Source organism: Gadus chalcogrammus, chromosome 5 (genome assembly GCF_026213295.1).
Source record: "Gadus chalcogrammus isolate NIFS_2021 chromosome 5, NIFS_Gcha_1.0, whole genome shotgun sequence".
Lineage (NCBI taxonomy): Eukaryota > Metazoa > Chordata > Actinopteri > Gadiformes > Gadidae > Gadus > Gadus chalcogrammus.
In genome coordinates, this window is record NC_079416.1 from 11,910,627 (window position 1) to 11,929,167 (window position 18,541).

The following is an 18,541-nucleotide window of genomic DNA, read 5'->3' on the forward strand; positions in this document are numbered from 1 at the left end:
AATATATTCCATAATTTCTGGTTTCCAAGTTTACGTATAAGTCAATTAAAAGGTACATACGTTCAAATTATAGTGCATGATGGATTAATATGAATGAATTTCCAATCTTTATTAAGAAAACTGCAGTATTACAATATCATATTCATTATGGAATCAGCCTATAGAATATTGCATAATTGCTAAAGCAATTATCTTAAAATATCACAGCAGAAGATATTTCTATCTGAGTTGACCAGTCAATACTATGAAGCTCCATTCTTCATAAATGTTTAGTGAAAAAACTAAATGAGATTCCACCATCAATGGGAACACAGGTAAAATGGTATCTTACATGTACAAACCAATAAAAATATCACTTGATTTGCTTTTTATTTACAAAAAAAAAGGTAATGCATATCAAGTTATCCTCCAAATTCACCCACGGAAATTCCATAAGCAACGTCAATGGAAAACAGTGGTGAATAGTTTAATAAAAGATCCGGTAGGGTTGAACAGGCTCAGAATCTTGGTGCGCCGTAGTCATCTGGCATTCTTTCAATATTGTACCTAAAGGGAGAAAATAGTACAGTGGTCAATTAATTCAGTTATCATGTGTTTGGGAAACAATAGCAGCTGAAAAGTGCCTGTTTTCTTACCTATGGTTGGAGATGTACATGATGGGCACTCCAGGAATCTTCCTGATCCGTCGTTTTAGATCTCGATCCACAGTAGCAACGATATAACACTTGTGCTGTGAAAGAATTTAGTTATCAAAATGGAGCTTTCAGTAATGGCAGTGCAGTCATTTCAACGATCTGCTAGGCCATAAGCTTTGCAAATGGTGTAGTTCATAGATGTACAACAATGGAAGAATATGGTACAGACGGTGAGCAAATGCATCTTATTTTGTCAGTAATAATAATAATAATAATAATAATAACAATAAACACAAACTATTTATAATTTTGAAGAAAATGTATGTAATGGGTGAAGTCCGTTAACATAATTTATATTAACAGAATACAGTGCTGTATTTGCTATACAATTAAGATCAATAACATACCTGCGTCACCCTCTGCACTAAGCAGTCATCGGCGTACGTCCCCTTGTGTGTGCAGGGAAGTCGTTCAAAGCGAGGATCTTTAGCTATTCTACAAAGAGAAACAGTTTAAGAAGAGCCTGAAATTATTCCATCAGTAGAAAGTGGTTTACACAACGTGCTCATACGATAATAAGTCAAAACAGCTGGTACCTGAGGGCCACTCTGTACTTCAATCCAAGCTTTTCAAGCTCAGCCATAACACAGTCCGTAATACAGGGGATACCTGTATTGGGAAAGAAAAAGAATGTATGGTCGTAAAGAAAAGCTAGTGGAACTGTCTTTTTCCATGTTGATATGACATAATAATTACTTACATTTGGCGTAAAGGCAGTCCATCATTGACTGGACAACATCTAATTTGGCCTTGATGGAAAAGTTGATGAAATTGGTATCAACCAGAATGTTGTATGGTGGACCAAGCTGAGTATTGTACTGGAAAAACAGACACGATGGATACTTGGTCCTGTACGGAAAGAAATGTAAGAATCATGAGATCACAGGCCACAAACAATCACCCGATTTAACCAGATTGTGTGACTGAGAAACAGGTTTTTTTTTAAAAGATCAACTCACACTTCTTTTTCCTTCAGTGCTGAAGGATCCTTCTTTATTTTTTCTTCTCCTTTAGCACGATCTTTTTCCTTTCTAGACAAAAAAAATAATGGTTTTGGATGTTAAGTTTATACAAAATATATACATTTACATTTAGCAGACGCTTTTATCCAAAGCGACTTACAATAAGAAAGTGTTGCACAATAAATGATCCTCAAAAGAAGATACAGATTTCTTGTTCTAAGTACAGTGACATACCATATATATTTGTAATAACTGCAGCTCTATTGAGGTAGCAGTCCCAGGCAGAAAACCTAGAAGTATAATATTTCTCTTTCTTCTGACAAAAGTACTTATAATATGTCGAATAGAAGCGTCTTTGAAATTCCCTAAATGTAAATGTAATCTGCTTGAATTTATTTTTCTCATCATCTCCAACAACATGGGCAGCAAAAAAACGACAGCAGTTGCAAGGGCAACTATAATGAGCCTTCAAATGCATAGTGTCTATTGCAGAGGCCAGACCAAAATCGAACCCATATTGCCTCAGTGCAAGGGACCATATCGTGTTAGCTTATTAGGGTCTAGCAATACATACAGTATAGTTTGTGATACCTAAAAAAGTACCATTGGGCTACTATCAAGCTCATTGCAGAGCTGGCTCCATTCAACATTGCAGGGACTTACAGTCGATTATCTTTTGGTCCAATCATTCTTTTCATCGCCGCATACTTCTTGGACTTATGCTTCCCCTACAATTAAAAGATGACGAACAGATACAAAACGCAGGATTAATCACAAGGTATTGCAATGTGCTAAAAGAATATCAACAGACACAACGATGGTACCAAGACATATCAACTTCTAAATAGTACTATACACGTCAGTCGTCCAATGTGGGAATAGTATGAACCAAGGAATAGCAATACAATACACTTAAATATATAACTATATGTGGACAGGTATGCACACTCAAACCCCCGATTGAATAATACACATGGGACGTACGACTGGCTAACACGTTAGCCTAGTAAATGTTAGCTCGATAGCAAGTGTAACGTAGGTAGAGCTAGGTAGAGTTTACATTTGATGAACCCCTGAAGTCAATGTAAAACGAAGACCAATATTGTTGTAGAAAAACGCACAGTATTTAATTTTAAACACAACGTTACCATGATTTGAATCCTCTGAACAGTATGGATCCGGACCCTCGTGGATGGATATTCAAGACTACTTCACCGACGTCATCAGCCAGCGACCGCTGTGTGTTTTCCGGTGATACGCTGATGGATAAAGGGGAAGGGTAGGTGGCATCTATTCAAACATTTATTTATGTTAATATAATGAACAAGTATTTTATTTATTTGTTGCTGAGAATAAACTCCGAAATGTTTAAAATGTTCACGTAAAGACGGATGAATGCCATGTGTCATCATTGTAATCAGGCTGACATTGATAGCTACTCGGTTAGCTGGTACCTACTGTTCGGTGTGTTTAGCTAACGCCACTGACACTGTGAGCAGGTATTGGGAGTAGCATCACGTAGATTCCAGCTTGACACTGGCTGCAGTGTTCCTGCTTTGGTCCATTCTATTTTAAACGGAACTTCATGTATGATGCATCTTTGTGTTTTTCGCTGTACGATACCGAATGTGACCATTGCATTTGTGCGTCTTTCCCTTGGAAACGCGTCCAAGCTTCAGGGCTTATTTTCTTCGCCATCCTACTTGTTTCCATTCTTGTTTTGGCTATAAGGCTTTGCTCTTCACATCGTTAGTGTTCTTTTTTCGGCTGCATCTCACTGCTGACATTGATGAGACCACTGTTGGCTCATTTCGATTAGTTGTTTTTGGTTATTGGTGATTGGCTGATTATCTTGAAGGTGTTATTATTGATTTGACTAGGCAATGGCTTAACTCAAGATTTTCTTTGCTGTCTTTCCTTTTTTGTAAATTCTTGGAACACATGCAGCATTTCCTATTATAGTCGGGACCTTGGGGGAAATCGTCTATTCCTTTGTGAATGGCAGAGATTCTCGGTGGGCAGGAGTAGTCTGAGTGAAGGCTGAAGATGGCCTAATGGACCGCCGCTTTTTGCTGACCTTCCTGTTTTGCTCAGTCTCTTGGATTTTTTTTTGGGAAGTACGCTGGAAAAAAGGCAAAGAAAGTCAGATCCAGGAATGGCTCAAAGGACATAGACTCTCCAAATACAGACACTTGTTTGAAGGTCAGTAGTAGAGATTTGCATCTTGTTTGTCACCCTACTTTGATAGTCTAACGTTAGTTAAAGTTGAGGCCCTTCCATATTTGTTCGTTTTGTAATTTCCATTGCTTTAGCTGTGTTTTTGTACCTTTATACCAAACTCAAGGAGTTTTCACTTTTTTACTATTTCATGAGTATGAAACTTTAATGAGGGTGCATGTAACTTCTCTAGATGTTCAGACGTTGGAGGAGCTGAGCCTGAGTGTCCTGAGTCGTCTTGAGGAGGTGGTGAAGGAGCAGCAGCGCTGGAGGGAAATCGCGGAGGCCAACTTCCAACTGCTTCGAGACCTTGCTTTTCAAGAGTGGCTGTGCTCCCAGAGCCTGGAGCACTACTACCACACGTAAAGCTTTTTAAACATTTTGTACAGTTACCTCTATTCAGCTGTGTATTTTGACTATTGTTTAATTGTGCACTAAACCTGCACTAAAACCCTTTTTCACTAAACCTGTTTTCCACAATGTTTAATTACCTTGTGCATATTGGACAAAGAAACTGGTCAGGATATGGACTTTCGGTTATGACCGTATTCAATGTAGGGGCAATGTACAACAAGCGTGTATTTCTTGTGTGCCCACTTGGGGGCATTCTTCCTCTGCCTCAGGGGGTGACATTGAGCAGAGAGACTGCAGTGTTTCAAAGGCTCACTGCAGTAATGGGTATATTTTACGGACCATAACACAGGCAAATTGCACTCTCTAACTAACGCACAGCCCTGTAGCTGTACACACAGCCCCTAGGGGAGTCTGGGCATGCAAATCTCATAGTTGTCTACCGGCATTCTTCTGACCTTTCTCTGCAAATTGAGTCTTCTACCCCGACACAGGAGGTGTCCAAAGGCGTCTTTGCCTTTTGTTTGGTGGTCAGAATAGATTACATTTGCTATTCACACAGTAAAGAGCCTGGTGTCTTATGGCAGTGTTTGAGTGAAGTCATCTTTGGTGTCTCTAAAGGTCGGAGCTGCTTCTCTAGTGTCGTATTGTTGATGTATGACAGCTACAACAAACACCTCCCAGAGGTTCCAAGGACATTTTTCAACACCATAATCGTCCCACTCTTGTGTATGTGTAGTTAAACAGGGCCGTTAATAAATTACACTTTTGTTTTTGTGTGTGTGTGAGTGTGTGTGCGAGCGCACACACTATGCACAATCACTACAATGAATTGAGTGACTGACCATTAATTTAGATAAATAACACATAAACAAGTCTATTTGGGTGATGACATATTCTTCCACATTGACCTTGCTTGCTGTTGACTTGAGGTGAAAGTTAACCGTAACCGTAAGGTTACTTTAGTTCAGCTGGGTTACAATGTTTGCTTTGTGTGCACATGTTTCCATCTCTGCGTGGGCTGGTCTATTGTGTGTGTGACTGCGTGTGTGTGTGTGTGTGTGTGTGTGTGTGTACGTGGTTAAAGCATACACTGTAACTCGGCAGCAACGTTGAGTCAGCTTTGAGTTGCAGCTCCATGTAGCTGTTTAAAGAATCCACTATTGGCGATCCGTACTGAGTGAAGGCTTCTATTTTGTGGGCAGACTGCAGGCATTGGGGTGTTTGAACCTGGACGATCTGGCCCAGTTTGACAGTCAGCTGCAGCTGTCTCTGGCAGCCTGGGGATACTACTACGAGGACTACATCCGCTTGTCCAGGGGGGTCAAAGTCCTACAGGCTTCCCGGGGGAGCCGAGACCAGGACTACGAGATCCGGCTGGTGCACAGCCTCGCCAAACGACGTCTGAATGAAAAGTGGTCATTCGGTAGGTATCTCATCCAACGGTCATCTGATGCTACAATGTTGTATATGCTACACGGTAATCTCCAGCCAAGGAGATTACCGTCACTGCTGCATATCATTACAGCCTACCTAGCGAGCCTTTCCTTCTCCCGCCTGTCTTGACAAGAACAGTTGTCCCATGGACGTGTCTTTGGTTATCATACAGCCTGGGGTCTAATAATGATATTCCAAACAACATCAAGTTTGTTCTAATTGTGTGTTTGAATTGTACCTCTGTCTTTCAGCAGGTGCACTCATATTTGGCTGTACTGTGGCACTGTGCTTCCTGATAAAGGACCTCATGTTTTACGTGATTGGTGAGTTTGAACAAAGTTTAAAGTTGAGGGGGAGGGGAAAGAAGCAAAGAAATGTCTACAAGCTGTGTTCTCGTTCTCGGTCCCCCGCCAGGTGGAATTACTGTTTCCATCATAGCGTTTGTCTTCACCATCAAGTTCCTCTGTGAGCTCGCGGCGCGGGTTGTCAGCTTCCTGCAGAATGAGGACCCGGGGCGACGCGGGGACCGTAGCATCTACGACTATGTGCGGGGCAACTACCTGGACCCGCGCTCCTGCAAGGTGTCGTGGGACTGGAAAGACCCCCAGGAAGTGGGACAGACGATGAGCTTCAGAGTGCACGTAAGACGATGGCGACGCTGGTCATAGGCTCGAAGAGAGCTTCCGCAGAACTGAGATTTCATCCGATTTATTAAGACATTGTTCTCCTTTCAATGTGTATATTACACATGGGTTTACACTCCGTGGAAAAACACCTCCACATTGGTCATTCTCTTGCAAACCCTTCCTAACGAAGTCAGAAAGTCAAAATTATAGTGGCTGATTCTCTCAAGGGGAACAAAATACATATCATAATTTGGGAAATTAAATGCAACCATTTTTTGCTGTAATGACACGCGCATGGGCCCAATACATATTCGTTTTTAACAAAAATTTCATATGATACGTTTAATACGTGTTAATAACGGCCAGCGTTGTCCTTCCATACGTCTGCGGGCAATGTATCGGTCATCCATATATACATGTATCATTCACAGAAGCAGAAGAAAGACGTAATCCTTCCTCCTCTTCCCCAGCTGTTCTACAAGAACGGCCAGCCCTTCCCGGCCCACCGGCCCGTGGGCCTGAGGGTCAACATCACCCACATCGAGCTGGCCCTGGACATCCCCGTCACCCAGGAGGTGCTGCAGGAACCCGAGTCCAACGTGGTCAAGGTGGCCTTCACCGTGCGCAAGGCCGGCCGCTACGAGGTGGCGGTGAAGCTGGGGGGGCTCAATGTGGCCTACAGCCCCTACTACAAGATATTCCAGCCAGGTAGAGTGGTATACATTGTATACTGTATTATCTGCTCCTATTCATATGATTTATCCTGTATTAGGGTCTTTGGTTAATTGGTTGAAGAATTATGACAGTTTCAGGCCTTGATTTATGCACTACCTTCTTTTTTTAAATTAATTTAAATGATTACGTAATAATGAAGGTTTTCAAAACATCAGAGTAATTCATGCTTCATTTGGTCAATCATAATAATGTGGACCGTCATCTTGGTATTAGTCCTGGACTCATATTATATATAATATTATATAAGGGGTAAGGCGGAAATACAATACAATACAATGGGGTATCTATCATTCAGTCAGTAGATTTACGGCATTTATTATGCTTTTATCCAAATCGACCGACAAGGGTTGATACACACATTTACACACCGACGGCGGAGTCAACCATGCAAGGCTACACCAAATCGTCGGGAGCACTTAGGCTGAGGCGTCTTGCTCAGGAACACCTCGACCCTCCGCTATGCGGACCCGGGGATCGAACTAGCAACCTTCCAGGTTACAAGGCGACCTGCTCTACCTCCTGAGCTAAGCCGACCCTGGTAAAAACGTGCGTAATCTCTGTCCCCGTCAGGCACTGTGGTCCCGTCCAAAACCAAGATAGCCTACCACTTTTCAACACTGGTGCTCGTCAACGGCCAGCAGCACACCCTGCAGATCGAGCCCAGGGACGAGTACGGCAACCCCACCAGTAACTCCACCTCTCTGGTGGACGAGGTCAACTACAGCGTCCACATCCACTCCGTAAGGCACCGACCACCGGCCCCGTCGATGTCTAATCCCACCCCTGTAGTGTATCCGTATCCCACATGCGACACTGCGGCCTCAGAGCATGCGTGTGTGGCCCTTGTTTGAGCGCTGTCCCCCTGACCTGCAGCTGGGCACGGTGGAGGACGACAGCCCGGAGGAGTACTACAGCAAGTCGGTGTCGTCCAACAAGCAGCAGTGTCAGGTGCTGCTGAAGCTCACCCTGAGGAGAAAGGGCTGCTTCCGAGCCCGCCTCTCCTACATGCAGCAGCCCCTCAGCAACGGGGAGTTCGACATTATTGTTCTCAGTGGTGAGCAGATTGACGTTTACGTTCAGGGCATTTGGCCGCTTTTATCCTCAACGACTTACAATAGGTGCATTCGTCAGAAGAAGGAGAAACAATATATCGCTGTCGGTACAGTAAGGATAATCACAGAAACAGTTGCCAAGCTCTAACAATTGTTAAGTTAACCCCTTCCCCGTGTACAACAAAGATAGCTAGGATAAGACACTGCTAGATGCTAAGTACTGCTTTTAAGTGCAAGGCTTCACGGTTTGAAGCTGCTAGGGGCAGTGTTTTAAGTTTTCGTGTAGACGCCCAATCGTTTTTTTCCGTCGGGGAGCTTGCTATGCAGACTAACCGGATTGTAACCGGATAATTGTGTTTAAAAATATTTGTTGCGATAACTGCATATGTATGTTGTGTTTCTGAACACAGGAGAAATAAATGAGACAAGGCAGCTTCACTTCTGTTAGCCTCGTTCAGCAGAAAATAACCGTCTATTCACCATATTTTAATCAGTTGAAAAATACATACTTAAAGATATTCTTAAAATTAGAATACAGCGTCAGACACGTCATTCAGTCTATGTACAGAGCTATAAGTTCTGTTATAAGTGCTCTTCTGGGTCGTATATCACCATGAAATAAAAATGAGCATTCTGTTACTATTTGGATCTGGCCATTAATTATATGAGCCTACATCTTAACTTTACTTAACTTTGTTCCAATTTGTCTAAACATTATAACATGGTTAGTCAACCCAAATGTTCATAGAGCCAAAATAAGGGATGTCCTGTAATACAATTTTCCAACAAAATAATGCATTAATACATAAAGTACTGGGTTTGAGAGGATGGCTTCCATACACTACACATTTTTGGGGTATTTTCCCACACATTTAAAATGTGTTATTAGTGCTCAATTAGATGAGACACAAGATACACATGCATGCTTTCAGGTCGTTGCAATAACTGTCAGTTGTTCCTAGGATGGTCCCTGACCCACTATTTCATTCATTGCGTTACAACAATACAATGTTTAGCAAAAGCCTGATTAGCAGCTCTTGTGTTTTTCTTTTTTTTATGCGGCCCTCAGAAAACAGATGACCTTTGAACAGCTGTCATAACAGAGCAAATACAGGTGTAGCTTTTAACACTAATCATGGTTGTAGTCCGTTGAAGCCTACCGGCGTTCACCAACCCACAGACCATGTGGTTCCATGTTTGTGCTCTGATTTATAAAGGAACCGATTACCATTAAACTGAGATAATCTACTTTCGTTAAGAGCTGCGCCTGTGTTTACCCTTCCATGACACCAATCTGAATAGGTGGGAATGACGTGCGGTATTCATACATGTGTAAGAGATTTGTTATTTGTAGTTGTCTACTTTTTAAAGAGCCCCAATAATACCACCAGGTGTGATGCACATTAGCCAACACAAGCCAAACCAATTCAAAATCCACCTTTAGTGATATCACACATGTCCACCCAGAGGAATTACGGGTCAATTATCCTACCAGCCTACCCAGTGGACTGCACTGTTAGCTGAGAGAGGGTCTTGAATTGTAATGAGGAATTGTAACAAGGTTACTACTGGTATGCTGATCAAACCTCATTCTGAGCCATCTCATCTCCCGATAGAGATGGTGAGCAGCCCTTTCAGTTCCATGGGCTGAGCGGTGAGAGAAAGGGTGGGACGTCTGGTAGAGGGATATCCATGTCTGTTACATGAATGGGAAATTCCTTTCTCAAGTTCTGTGTCTCCATGTCTTTGCGGTTGTTCATCTCGTCCCCCTCGCTCGCCGGGGACTTGTAACGGACACGGCTCATAGGAAGTAAGGGAATGCATCCTGCATTGTGGTAGACTCGGACAATGCTATGATTCATTACCCTCTTATATAGGGGCCCTTTGAGCACGCACACGCACACGCAGGCACACGCACATGCACACGCACACGCACACGCACAATCACATGCACACCCAGCTCTCTCCCTCACACCTGTGCTCGCCCCTCCCCCTGCAGAGAATGAGAAGAACTGTGTGGAGAAGAACGTGTCCACGCCGGGCATCAGCATCTACTTTGAGACGTACCTCTACAGCAGCGGCAACTACAGCAGCTCCTCCTGGCAGCCGCCCTCCTCGTCCCTGCTGGCCCCCCAGCGGAGGCCCTCCATGGGGGACGAGGAGGAGGAGCACGACTCCCCGGTGGAGGGCCAGCCCGAGAAGGTCAAGAAGCCAAAAAAGGTCTACTGCTACATATCGCCAAAGGTGAGCCATCTGCAGATTTGTAGTAATCGTAGTAAACGATGATTTTCTTGGCTGGGTTGCTTGATTAGGGCGGACTACGAAAGGTGATGATCAGGCATTGCGACATCAACAAGTCTTTCTGTTTCCGTCTCCCAGCAACTATCCGTGAAGGAGTTCTACCTGAAAATAATTCCATGGCGCCTTTTCACCTTCAGAGTGTGTCCAGGGACGAAGGTGAGCTGGGCGGTCCTGTCGTGAAACACCACCAGCCGTCAATCCACACGACCGCTAAGGACTCTCCTCTCTCTCTCTCTCTCTCCTCCAGTTCTCCTACCACGGGCCGGACCCGGTCCACAAGTACCTGACGCTGGTGGTGGACGACGGCATCCAGCCCCCCCTTGAGCTCAGCTGCAAAGACCGCAACATCATGGCCGCCACCTTCACCCGCTTCCTGCATAAGAACATCGGTCCGTTCTGATCCATCAGCCTCTTCAATTTACGTTGACCTTTTACATTGAGAGTGCTTAGCAGACGTTTTCATCCAAAGCGACTTACTATAGGTATATTTGGCAGATGAAAGAGAAATTACAAAATATCGTTGCGGTACACTAAGGATGATTGATAAAACAAGTGCCAAGCAGTTTAGATTGCTAGGAATCTAAGTACAAATTTATGGTGCCATGATGTACAACATACAATAAGTGCCTTAGGGTGGTGTGTGGTAGGGACCATGTGAGGGACGCTGTGTCAAGCCTGATTTTTAGTGTAACCGATGGCCTTTTGATATCGTCTCTAGGGGGCTCGGAAACGTTCCAGGATAAGGTCAACTTTTTCCAGAGGGAACTCCGGCACATTCACTCCAAGAGACCTCGCACCAAAACCTGCCTCAAGATCACACGCCACACCATCTTGGACTCAGTGAGTGTCTTTGTCTCAGTCTAAATCTCTGCGTCTCCAGGCTTCTCTCTGTTGACCTCGTGTATGTGGCTGGGTTTGCTCTGCTGCCTAGTCACTGGATCAACCGCCAACCAATTAATTGGTAGTAAAAATGAGTTACATGTACTGTTGATGAATGCAGCTATTGATTATGTTGACTCATTCTATTGCCTTTAATTATCTCCTTCATCAAACACATGGTGCACTTCGGGGTCAGTCGCTGAAGGCCACCAGAAACTTCTCTGTATCGGATTGGAGCAAGAACTTTGAGGTGGTGTTCCAGGACGAGGAAGGTTCGTAGAACCGTGTCTCATCCATTATCAGCATGTATGATGCCACATGCGTCTCTGGTCTGAGTTGAACTGAGTAACAGAAGGGCTCTTCACCTGACTTGCTCCCCAACCCTCATGCTCCACAGCTCTGGACTGGGGCGGGCCTCGCCGCGAGTGGTTCGAGCTGATCTGTAAAACGCTGTTCGACACGTCCAACCAGCTCTTCACACGCTTCAGCGACAGCAACCAGGGCCTAGTGAGTCCGGCACCCGGCGTTTCTGTTTCGCTTTGCCTCCGCCGCCGCTAAGGGTGGGGGAAACTAACGTGACGCCGTCAACGTTGCAGGTGCACCCAAACGCCGACCGGCCGGCCCACCTGCGCCTGAAGGTGTACGAGTTTGCGGGACGTGTGGTGGGGAAGTGCCTGTACGAGTCTGCGCTGGGCGGGGCCTACAAGCAGCTGGTCCGCGCTCGCTTCACACGCTCCTTCCTGGCCCAGGTCATCGGCCTGAGGATGAACTACAAGGTACGGAGCGGGAACAAGTACACATACACTCAGTGTTTCCCATGCATAGACCAATGTGTGGTGCAGCGCCACAGTATCAACACCGAGCGCCACAAATTGATTGTGCTTCTTTTTTTAATATTTTTGCGGTTTTCATTCTCGTTCACACGCGCATACGCAGACCAGAGACAAGCGCGCATTCATGCCAGTGGTCCGCGGGTACACTTATACACAGCTGATTGAAGCAGCGGGATATTTGGCACAGAGAAGACAGTCGGCGACCGTTTTACCAAAGTTTAGTATGATATACTGTGCCCAAAATTATTGCTATCTCAGAAAAGATAATGTTAGCCCTTATGAACTCAACGTTGTTGATATTGAACATCCCACACCCTAAGTCAGCATAGATAACGTTGGTAACGCAGCAAACGATGTGATTAATATGAAATGTGGTTGTAGTTGAGATAGGCTACGGTATTAGACTGGGTATCCCCAGGCCGTTCTGCTGGCGATTTGATTTCGCTATTGGCTGGTTTAACACAATGAAGACAGGGAAGCGATTGTTGCGATCTAAGCGATCGTTGGTCTGATTGGTTGAAGGACTATTATTATTGTTATTATTATATTTATATTGTTACATTATAGGCTGCTATTGATTTTATTTAACCAAAAAAGTTAAATACAAGAACAGGTTGATATTGGTTGAGGTAGTTCTTGAGTTCAGTATTTGAAATAAAAACCTCCACCTTTAGTTGTCTTTTTCAATCCATTCCTTGAATGTCACAGAATCTAAAGATTGTAACTAAAGTAGGCAAACATTTAGGTAAAAACTGAACTTTAACATACATTTTGGTGAGTAATTCTCAACAAGAAACTTAACAGACAGGTCTTCCTCCAACATGAAGTCCAGGTCTTTGTATGAGCAAACTAATTCTACTGACCTGCCATGTAATGTATGGAGTTGGGGCAAGGAATAAAACCAGGCAGGGTTCTTCGTTGTCTTGTCTTAAAGAGCTTACGTTAAAGAATTAAGATTGAGCTTTATAATTTAAAATACTTCTTGTAGCTTTAAAATTATCTCCTCAGTGACAATAGATACGCATACAGGTGTATATTTAACATGGCAGCGTCAGAAAGTGTGTGTTTGAACGCCGCCCTCTGCACACACTCTGCATGCACCCTGATGACCGACCCCACTGACCCCCACGGCACCCTGGCACTCCCCCTCCGGCGCCTGGGGGGCACCACACAATGCTACCTGGTCTGTGGGAAACACTGTACACATACGCATACATTGCTCATGAGGAAATGAATCAACTTGTTTATTGTCACCATTGCCCTTCCAGTTGCTCTCGGTCATCAACATGGTTTGTTTGAAATTGCATCCAACCCTCGTTAATATACTGATATTTTCTTATCCATGATTTTATAGGCCGAGTTCAAATTATTACTTTAGCGATGATCCTGGTTGCTCTTCATGTATATTATTGTTGCATAAAGCCAGAGGAATTTCTTCTATCCCAAACCCTCATGTGTTTCCCATCCCGTGTGTGTGTGTGTGTGTGTGTGTGTGTGTGTGCGTGTGCGTGCGTGCGTGCGTGCGTGCAGTACTTTGAGACGGACGACCAGGAGTTCTACAAGACCAAAGTGTGCTTTATCCTCAACAACGACGTGAGCGAGATGGACCTGGTGTTCGCCGAGGAAAAGTACAGCAAGGCCGGCCAGCTTGAGAAGGTGAAGCAACACTCCAGCACCAGAGACAGAGGGGGACACCAAGATAAACACTGCACATCTATAAACCTCTCTGCATGCCCGTGATTCACCGTTTGATTAAGCAGCCCCGCCTTCCGTCAACGGTGATCTAATGGAGCACACGGCCTGGTCTCGTTTTTTGTCCAAAAGGATATCTGCCACGTGTTTAAGAATGAGGAGGAATTTTCAGAACGGATCCCTCACTGCTCTTTATCTTGAGGAGTTGATCAACGAAAACATTCATTTCCATTAATTTCCCCGTGCTGCCAATAGTTTGCTTGGCTTGAAAACAATAAGTCCATCAATCAGATTAGGACCTGTCCGACGGGTCTCTCTAAAGGCTGGTAAGTGTACAGATTCCCACAGACATACCAAGCCTATCCTTTGTCATTGGAAGTCAAACTAGTTTTCTAAAAACTGACTCCTGAAGTAAAGGGAGTTTGGCGCCACCTGGTAATATTCCTCAGTATCTACAAAGACATTGAAATCATTTTACCTATTCAGGAACAGGGTTGAGGATCTGCAGGCTCTTTATGTTTTATTCTGTTTGTTAATTGTGTATTAAGAGTGGTAATATCTTCAATAAGAAATGTAAAGGATTTTTCTCAAAATGGAAGTGAAATGCTACACTGATGTATTTTGTATAATCTTTCCTGAACTTTGGATCTATAAAACATTCGGCAGCACGTTGTCCCCTAACCCCGCCATGTCCTGCACCAGGTGGTGGAGCTGATCTCGGGCGGGGCACAGATAGCCGTGAACAACGAGAACAAAGTGCACTACCTCAACCTGCTGGCCCAGTACCGGCTGGCCAGCCAGGTCAGGGAGGAGGTGGAGCACTTCCTCAAAGGTACGTGGAGGGAGGAGTTGGAACGCATGCCCGCCCTCCTTCACACAGTCTCTGATTGAACTGCCCACATTTACTGAACAACTGCTACAGCCAGCATGCCCATAGCCAGCTATGAGTTCCCGGAGGTCTGGACCGTTTTTTGTCGACATGAAAATAAAATTAGGAACTAAATTCAACTGTGTAAAAAATCAGCAGTTGAGAACTTCTCTAAGATGAGTAAACGCTTTATTCAGTTGAGACTTCTTACTTTGTGCACGCCGTGTAGCACATCTGTTGATGTGAGCACAACCCCCCCCCAACAAAACTGAACCCCCTCCCCCCCCCCCCCCCCCCCCCCCCCCCGCCCTGACAGCAAGTGAAATCACCCTCAGGTTTCAGATTGACCTATGGGAACCACCACCAATGGTTGAGGCCAACCATTAACCTCAACCTTCTTGTTCATATGCAGGTTTGAACGAATTGGTGCCGGAGAACTTGCTGGCTATATTCGATGAGAATGAGCTGGAGGTGGGTTATTTTAGGACCTTTTCTACCATATCTTGCATAATGACGACAACATCGGGGCGGTGCACATTTAGACTATATGCGTGTGATTTGTCCCCAGCTGCTGATGTGTGGCACTGGAGACATCAACGTGCAGGACTTCAAAGCCCACGCCGTCATCGTCGGGGGGTCCTGGCACTTCAGAGAGAAGGTACGGGGGAAACCAGGACGCTCGCCGCGTTATAATTCCTGGTGATGCTCCGCATTTCTGTTTTTAGCATGTTGTCTCACTCATGCTCTCGCTCTCTCTGTCTCTCTGTCTCTGTCTCTTTCTCTCCCCCCCCCCTCCAGGTGATGAAGTGGTTCTGGGCGGTGGTCTCCAGCTTCACCCAGGAGGAGCTGGCTCGCCTGCTGCAGTTCACCACCGGCTCCTCCCAGCTGCCCCCCGGGGGCTTCAACACCCTCTGCCCCTCCTTCCAGATCATCGCCGCCCCCACGCACAGCACCCTGCCCACCGCACACACCTGGTGAGTAGCACACACACACACACACACACACACTTGTGGCCCGCTTGGGAGTAAATGTGATGTTAGGGACTCCACTCTATAAGGATGACACCTGGCAAATGGTCAGCAGACACACTAATGACATTTTATTATTTTCGACTTGCCTTTGACCTCACTTTCGGGGGCAGATTCTTTCTATAGTCTTCTTGTGACCAATCAGATCGCAAGTTCCAAAATTCACGGTTTACCGTTGTGGTTTAAAAAAAAGGATAAAGCATGTATGTGCCCATTAGCCATAAATCATCTATGGAGCACAAACGGCCACAGTGAACACACCCATACAGTCACAATGTTGATGTTGAACTGAATGAACGGGCAGTCTTGGCTGATCCCTTCTTGGATGGAGTGGTGATTGAGGTGGATCCTCCCCCCAATGCCCCTGACTCTTTTCTCCCCCTGTGTCTTGGTAGCTTCAACCAGCTGTGTCTCCCCACCTATGACTCCTACGAGGAGCTGCACAAGATGCTGAAGCTGGCCATCAGCGAGGGCAGCGAGGGCTTTGGTATGCTGTAGAGGAGTCCTCCTCGCCCCTCCCCCGTCTCCTCCTCCCCCACCACCGTATCACCTTGTGTTGGAACTAATACAACACATGACAGGAGATCACCTGAGACACACACACACACACACACACACACACACGCACTCGTACTCGCACACACTCTCACACACTTGGACAACTTCCGGGAGAATGGCGATGGAGTGTCCGTGCTTCGATACATTTAATGCTGTGTGTATATATATATATACATATATATACACACTTACCAAGATGCTGAACTTAAGAGGGGGGGGGGGGGAGGCTTGGTTTGGCCTCATTTTACTTCTTTTTTTATATGCTTGCTAGACCAATAGGGCCAGTAGGGCCAGTTAAAAGGCAATCAGTAGTGGTTTGCGATTGTTTTTGGTTTGTTTTCAATATTGCAAGCTTAGGGTTTGGAGTGCGACTGCGGCCTGCACGCGGCCTGGATGCCTCCTGCCCTCTGCGGCCTTAATCGATCAGGGACGGATTTGTGTGTGCATGTAAATACGGAATATCATTGTTTTATTTCAGGACTTGTACATACCAGTAAGTATATATATAAATAAGTTTGCATCTTGTCACTACTTTATTTTTTTTTTTTTAAAGAGAATGGAATGTGGAATAGATTTGTTATCTGATAATGATGGATTTAAAAAAATTACTTTATTACGTTCCTTTGTTGTCTGATGGGTTTTAAAAGATGCCAAGCGATCTGCTCCGCGGACTCGTGTTTTAAGTTCACGACGCGGTCGACAACCCAACATTAGTGGTCACTTGGTGACTCGTCCAGACAGCTGCCCTGCTTTCCTCTTTTCTCCTGTTTTATGACCTGCCTTACTCCCAACCCTCCTTTTGCCTGATTTGTGTTCAGAGGGGTTAAGTGGTCAAGAGGAAGCATACAGTTCTCATTCATGACACTGGTTTGACACTGTCCCGACCTCTCCCCTGACCTTTGCTGGGCCGATGCACTGCTGCCGCGTCATTCGGCTTTTCTGATGTATTCACAGCCTTTTTGTTTTTCTAGGTTTACCTCAGAATCTCCTATGCATACTCTTTCACCACAGCTCCATATACACGGAGTGCTTATGCATGTACACAACCATACACGCGAGTATATATCTAAACATACAATTTATTAGCGGCCTCCAGTGTTTTCTGACCACATAAACTGTCATGAACTCTGTGCAGGACTGTGCAGAAGATTTAGAAAAAAGGTGATGCTGTTTTTCTTTGTAAAAATACCTATTTATTTTTAAACGATGTTGATTACTGTGCACTCTGAGCCATGGGAATCGTGAACTTTTTGTTTGCTTCATTATTTGGAGTTTTTTTTATTTTTGTTTTGAAGGCTTTCACTGTTCTGTACTTGGTCAGGGGAGAACGGGCCGCGCTACCTGGTGGAATATGTATCAGGCTGCCAGGAAGCCCGTCTTCACCGCTTCACACACAGGACCACGTTCCAGGAAGGTTCAGCTTCCTCATGATTTGGAGTGCAGTTGTTTATCTCTGTTGTATCGGTCATCATTTCGGTTCGACCATTGATGCACGTTGTCATATCATACTCACTCCTCCCAGGAAAGACAACGCCTTTAAGAGATTTTTTTCACAAATAGGATTGCAGATGGGATGTTGTCGATAGTTTGTTGTTATTAATTACGGGATTCTGCACCCATATCTTGAAACATTTTTGCACTTGACGTCCGAGCCCTCCGGCTGCAGTATATTATCATGCAGGGTCCCTCAGAGAGCTGAGGGATTCGGAAAGCGGATTATAGTGCTTGGTTTGTATTGTGCAACAGTAACGTAATCTGCAGAGCACAAGAACATCAGGGATACTTATGGTTTAAAAAAGAGGAGAAGAAACAAGTCTAATTTTTAAAACCAACAAACAAGGCCGCACTTTACGTTTTAATGTTTCATAAAAGGTGCCATTTGAGCATAGCGTTGGCCAAGTATCATACGTTTTGGAAACGAAAGCTGTGACCCAACTATCAATACTAGCTGGAGTTATTTTGTTCTTGTTGTTTAAATGTTCATATCTGTTTTGTTTCACATCTAGTTATGATCTTCTATTCTTGTCTCATGATGGGCTGGTTTAAACAAACATCTTTTTTTAATTTTATTTATGTAAATATTGTTAAATATTTGCCTATGACTTAATAACTGGGCTGGGTTTTTTATTTGTAAAAATGGCAAGCTGTTAGTGGCTAATGAATGTTTGGGGTTGCTGCAAAGCAGATCCATTTGTTATGGTAATAAAAAAAAGTGATGGATTAAATACACTCGTGTACCTCAGTTTGTGTATATTTCAACAGCAAGATGTGTCGGGTGTGGTTATTCTGAATCGTATAACGGACCAA

At 44.5% G+C, this 18,541-nt stretch overlaps 2 protein-coding genes across 4 annotated transcripts; one reads left to right on the plus strand and one right to left on the minus strand.

Moving 5' to 3' along the window:
- Nucleotides 1-85: 85 nt before the first annotated feature.
- fcf1 (FCF1 rRNA-processing protein) lies at nucleotides 86-2,920 on the minus strand. Its single transcript, XM_056591403.1, has 8 exons — nucleotides 2,806-2,920; nucleotides 2,321-2,385; nucleotides 1,655-1,726; nucleotides 1,396-1,544; nucleotides 1,232-1,304; nucleotides 1,043-1,130; nucleotides 636-730; nucleotides 86-546 (listed from the first exon to the last, which is right to left on the minus strand). Exons 1-8 carry the CDS (start codon nucleotides 2,806-2,808, stop codon nucleotides 498-500), a joined length of 594 nt encoding a protein of 197 aa, XP_056447378.1. The 5' UTR covers nucleotides 2,809-2,920; the 3' UTR covers nucleotides 86-497.
- arel1 (apoptosis resistant E3 ubiquitin protein ligase 1) lies at nucleotides 2,892-18,494 on the plus strand. 3 transcript variants are annotated; one of them, XM_056591374.1, is made up of 22 exons: nucleotides 2,892-2,936; nucleotides 3,605-3,859; nucleotides 4,068-4,236; nucleotides 5,431-5,651; nucleotides 5,914-5,985; nucleotides 6,077-6,303; nucleotides 6,759-6,996; nucleotides 7,594-7,763; nucleotides 7,897-8,077; nucleotides 10,075-10,319; nucleotides 10,455-10,532; nucleotides 10,624-10,765; nucleotides 11,095-11,216; nucleotides 11,452-11,527; nucleotides 11,653-11,762; nucleotides 11,852-12,031; nucleotides 13,619-13,744; nucleotides 14,483-14,612; nucleotides 15,061-15,119; nucleotides 15,217-15,306; nucleotides 15,447-15,622; nucleotides 16,072-18,494. In XM_056591374.1, exons 2-22 carry the CDS (start codon nucleotides 3,712-3,714, stop codon nucleotides 16,172-16,174), a joined length of 3,063 nt encoding a protein of 1,020 aa, XP_056447349.1. In that variant the 5' UTR covers nucleotides 2,892-2,936; nucleotides 3,605-3,711; the 3' UTR covers nucleotides 16,175-18,494. The 3 variants fall into 3 exon arrangements, with proteins under 3 accessions (XP_056447349.1, XP_056447348.1, XP_056447350.1); XM_056591373.1 differs by lacking the exon at nucleotides 2,892-2,936 and having other exon boundaries at nucleotides 2,947-3,859; XM_056591375.1 differs by lacking the exons at nucleotides 2,892-2,936; nucleotides 7,594-7,763; nucleotides 7,897-8,077 and having other exon boundaries at nucleotides 2,947-3,859.
- Nucleotides 18,495-18,541: the final 47 nt, after the last annotated feature.

Bases quoted from the DNA above. Each gene is read 5' to 3' on its own strand.
- fcf1 (XM_056591403.1), bottom strand. The intron at 1,727-2,320 runs GTAAGTCCCTGC...TTTTTTGTCTAG, and splicing joins GGACCAAAAGATAATCGACT to AAAGGAAAAAGATCGTGCTA. The intron at 1,305-1,395 runs GTAAGTAATTAT...TTCCCAATACAG, and splicing joins GGACTGCCTTTACGCCAAAT to GTATCCCCTGTATTACGGAC.
- arel1 (XM_056591374.1), top strand. From the start codon at position 3,712: ATGGACCGCCGCTTTTTGCTGACCTTCCTGTTTTGCTCAGTCTCTTGG. The intron at 6,997-7,593 runs GTAGAGTGGTAT...TGTCCCCGTCAG, and splicing joins CTACAAGATATTCCAGCCAG to GCACTGTGGTCCCGTCCAAA. The intron at 11,763-11,851 runs GTGAGTCCGGCA...TCAACGTTGCAG, and splicing joins GCGACAGCAACCAGGGCCTA to GTGCACCCAAACGCCGACCG.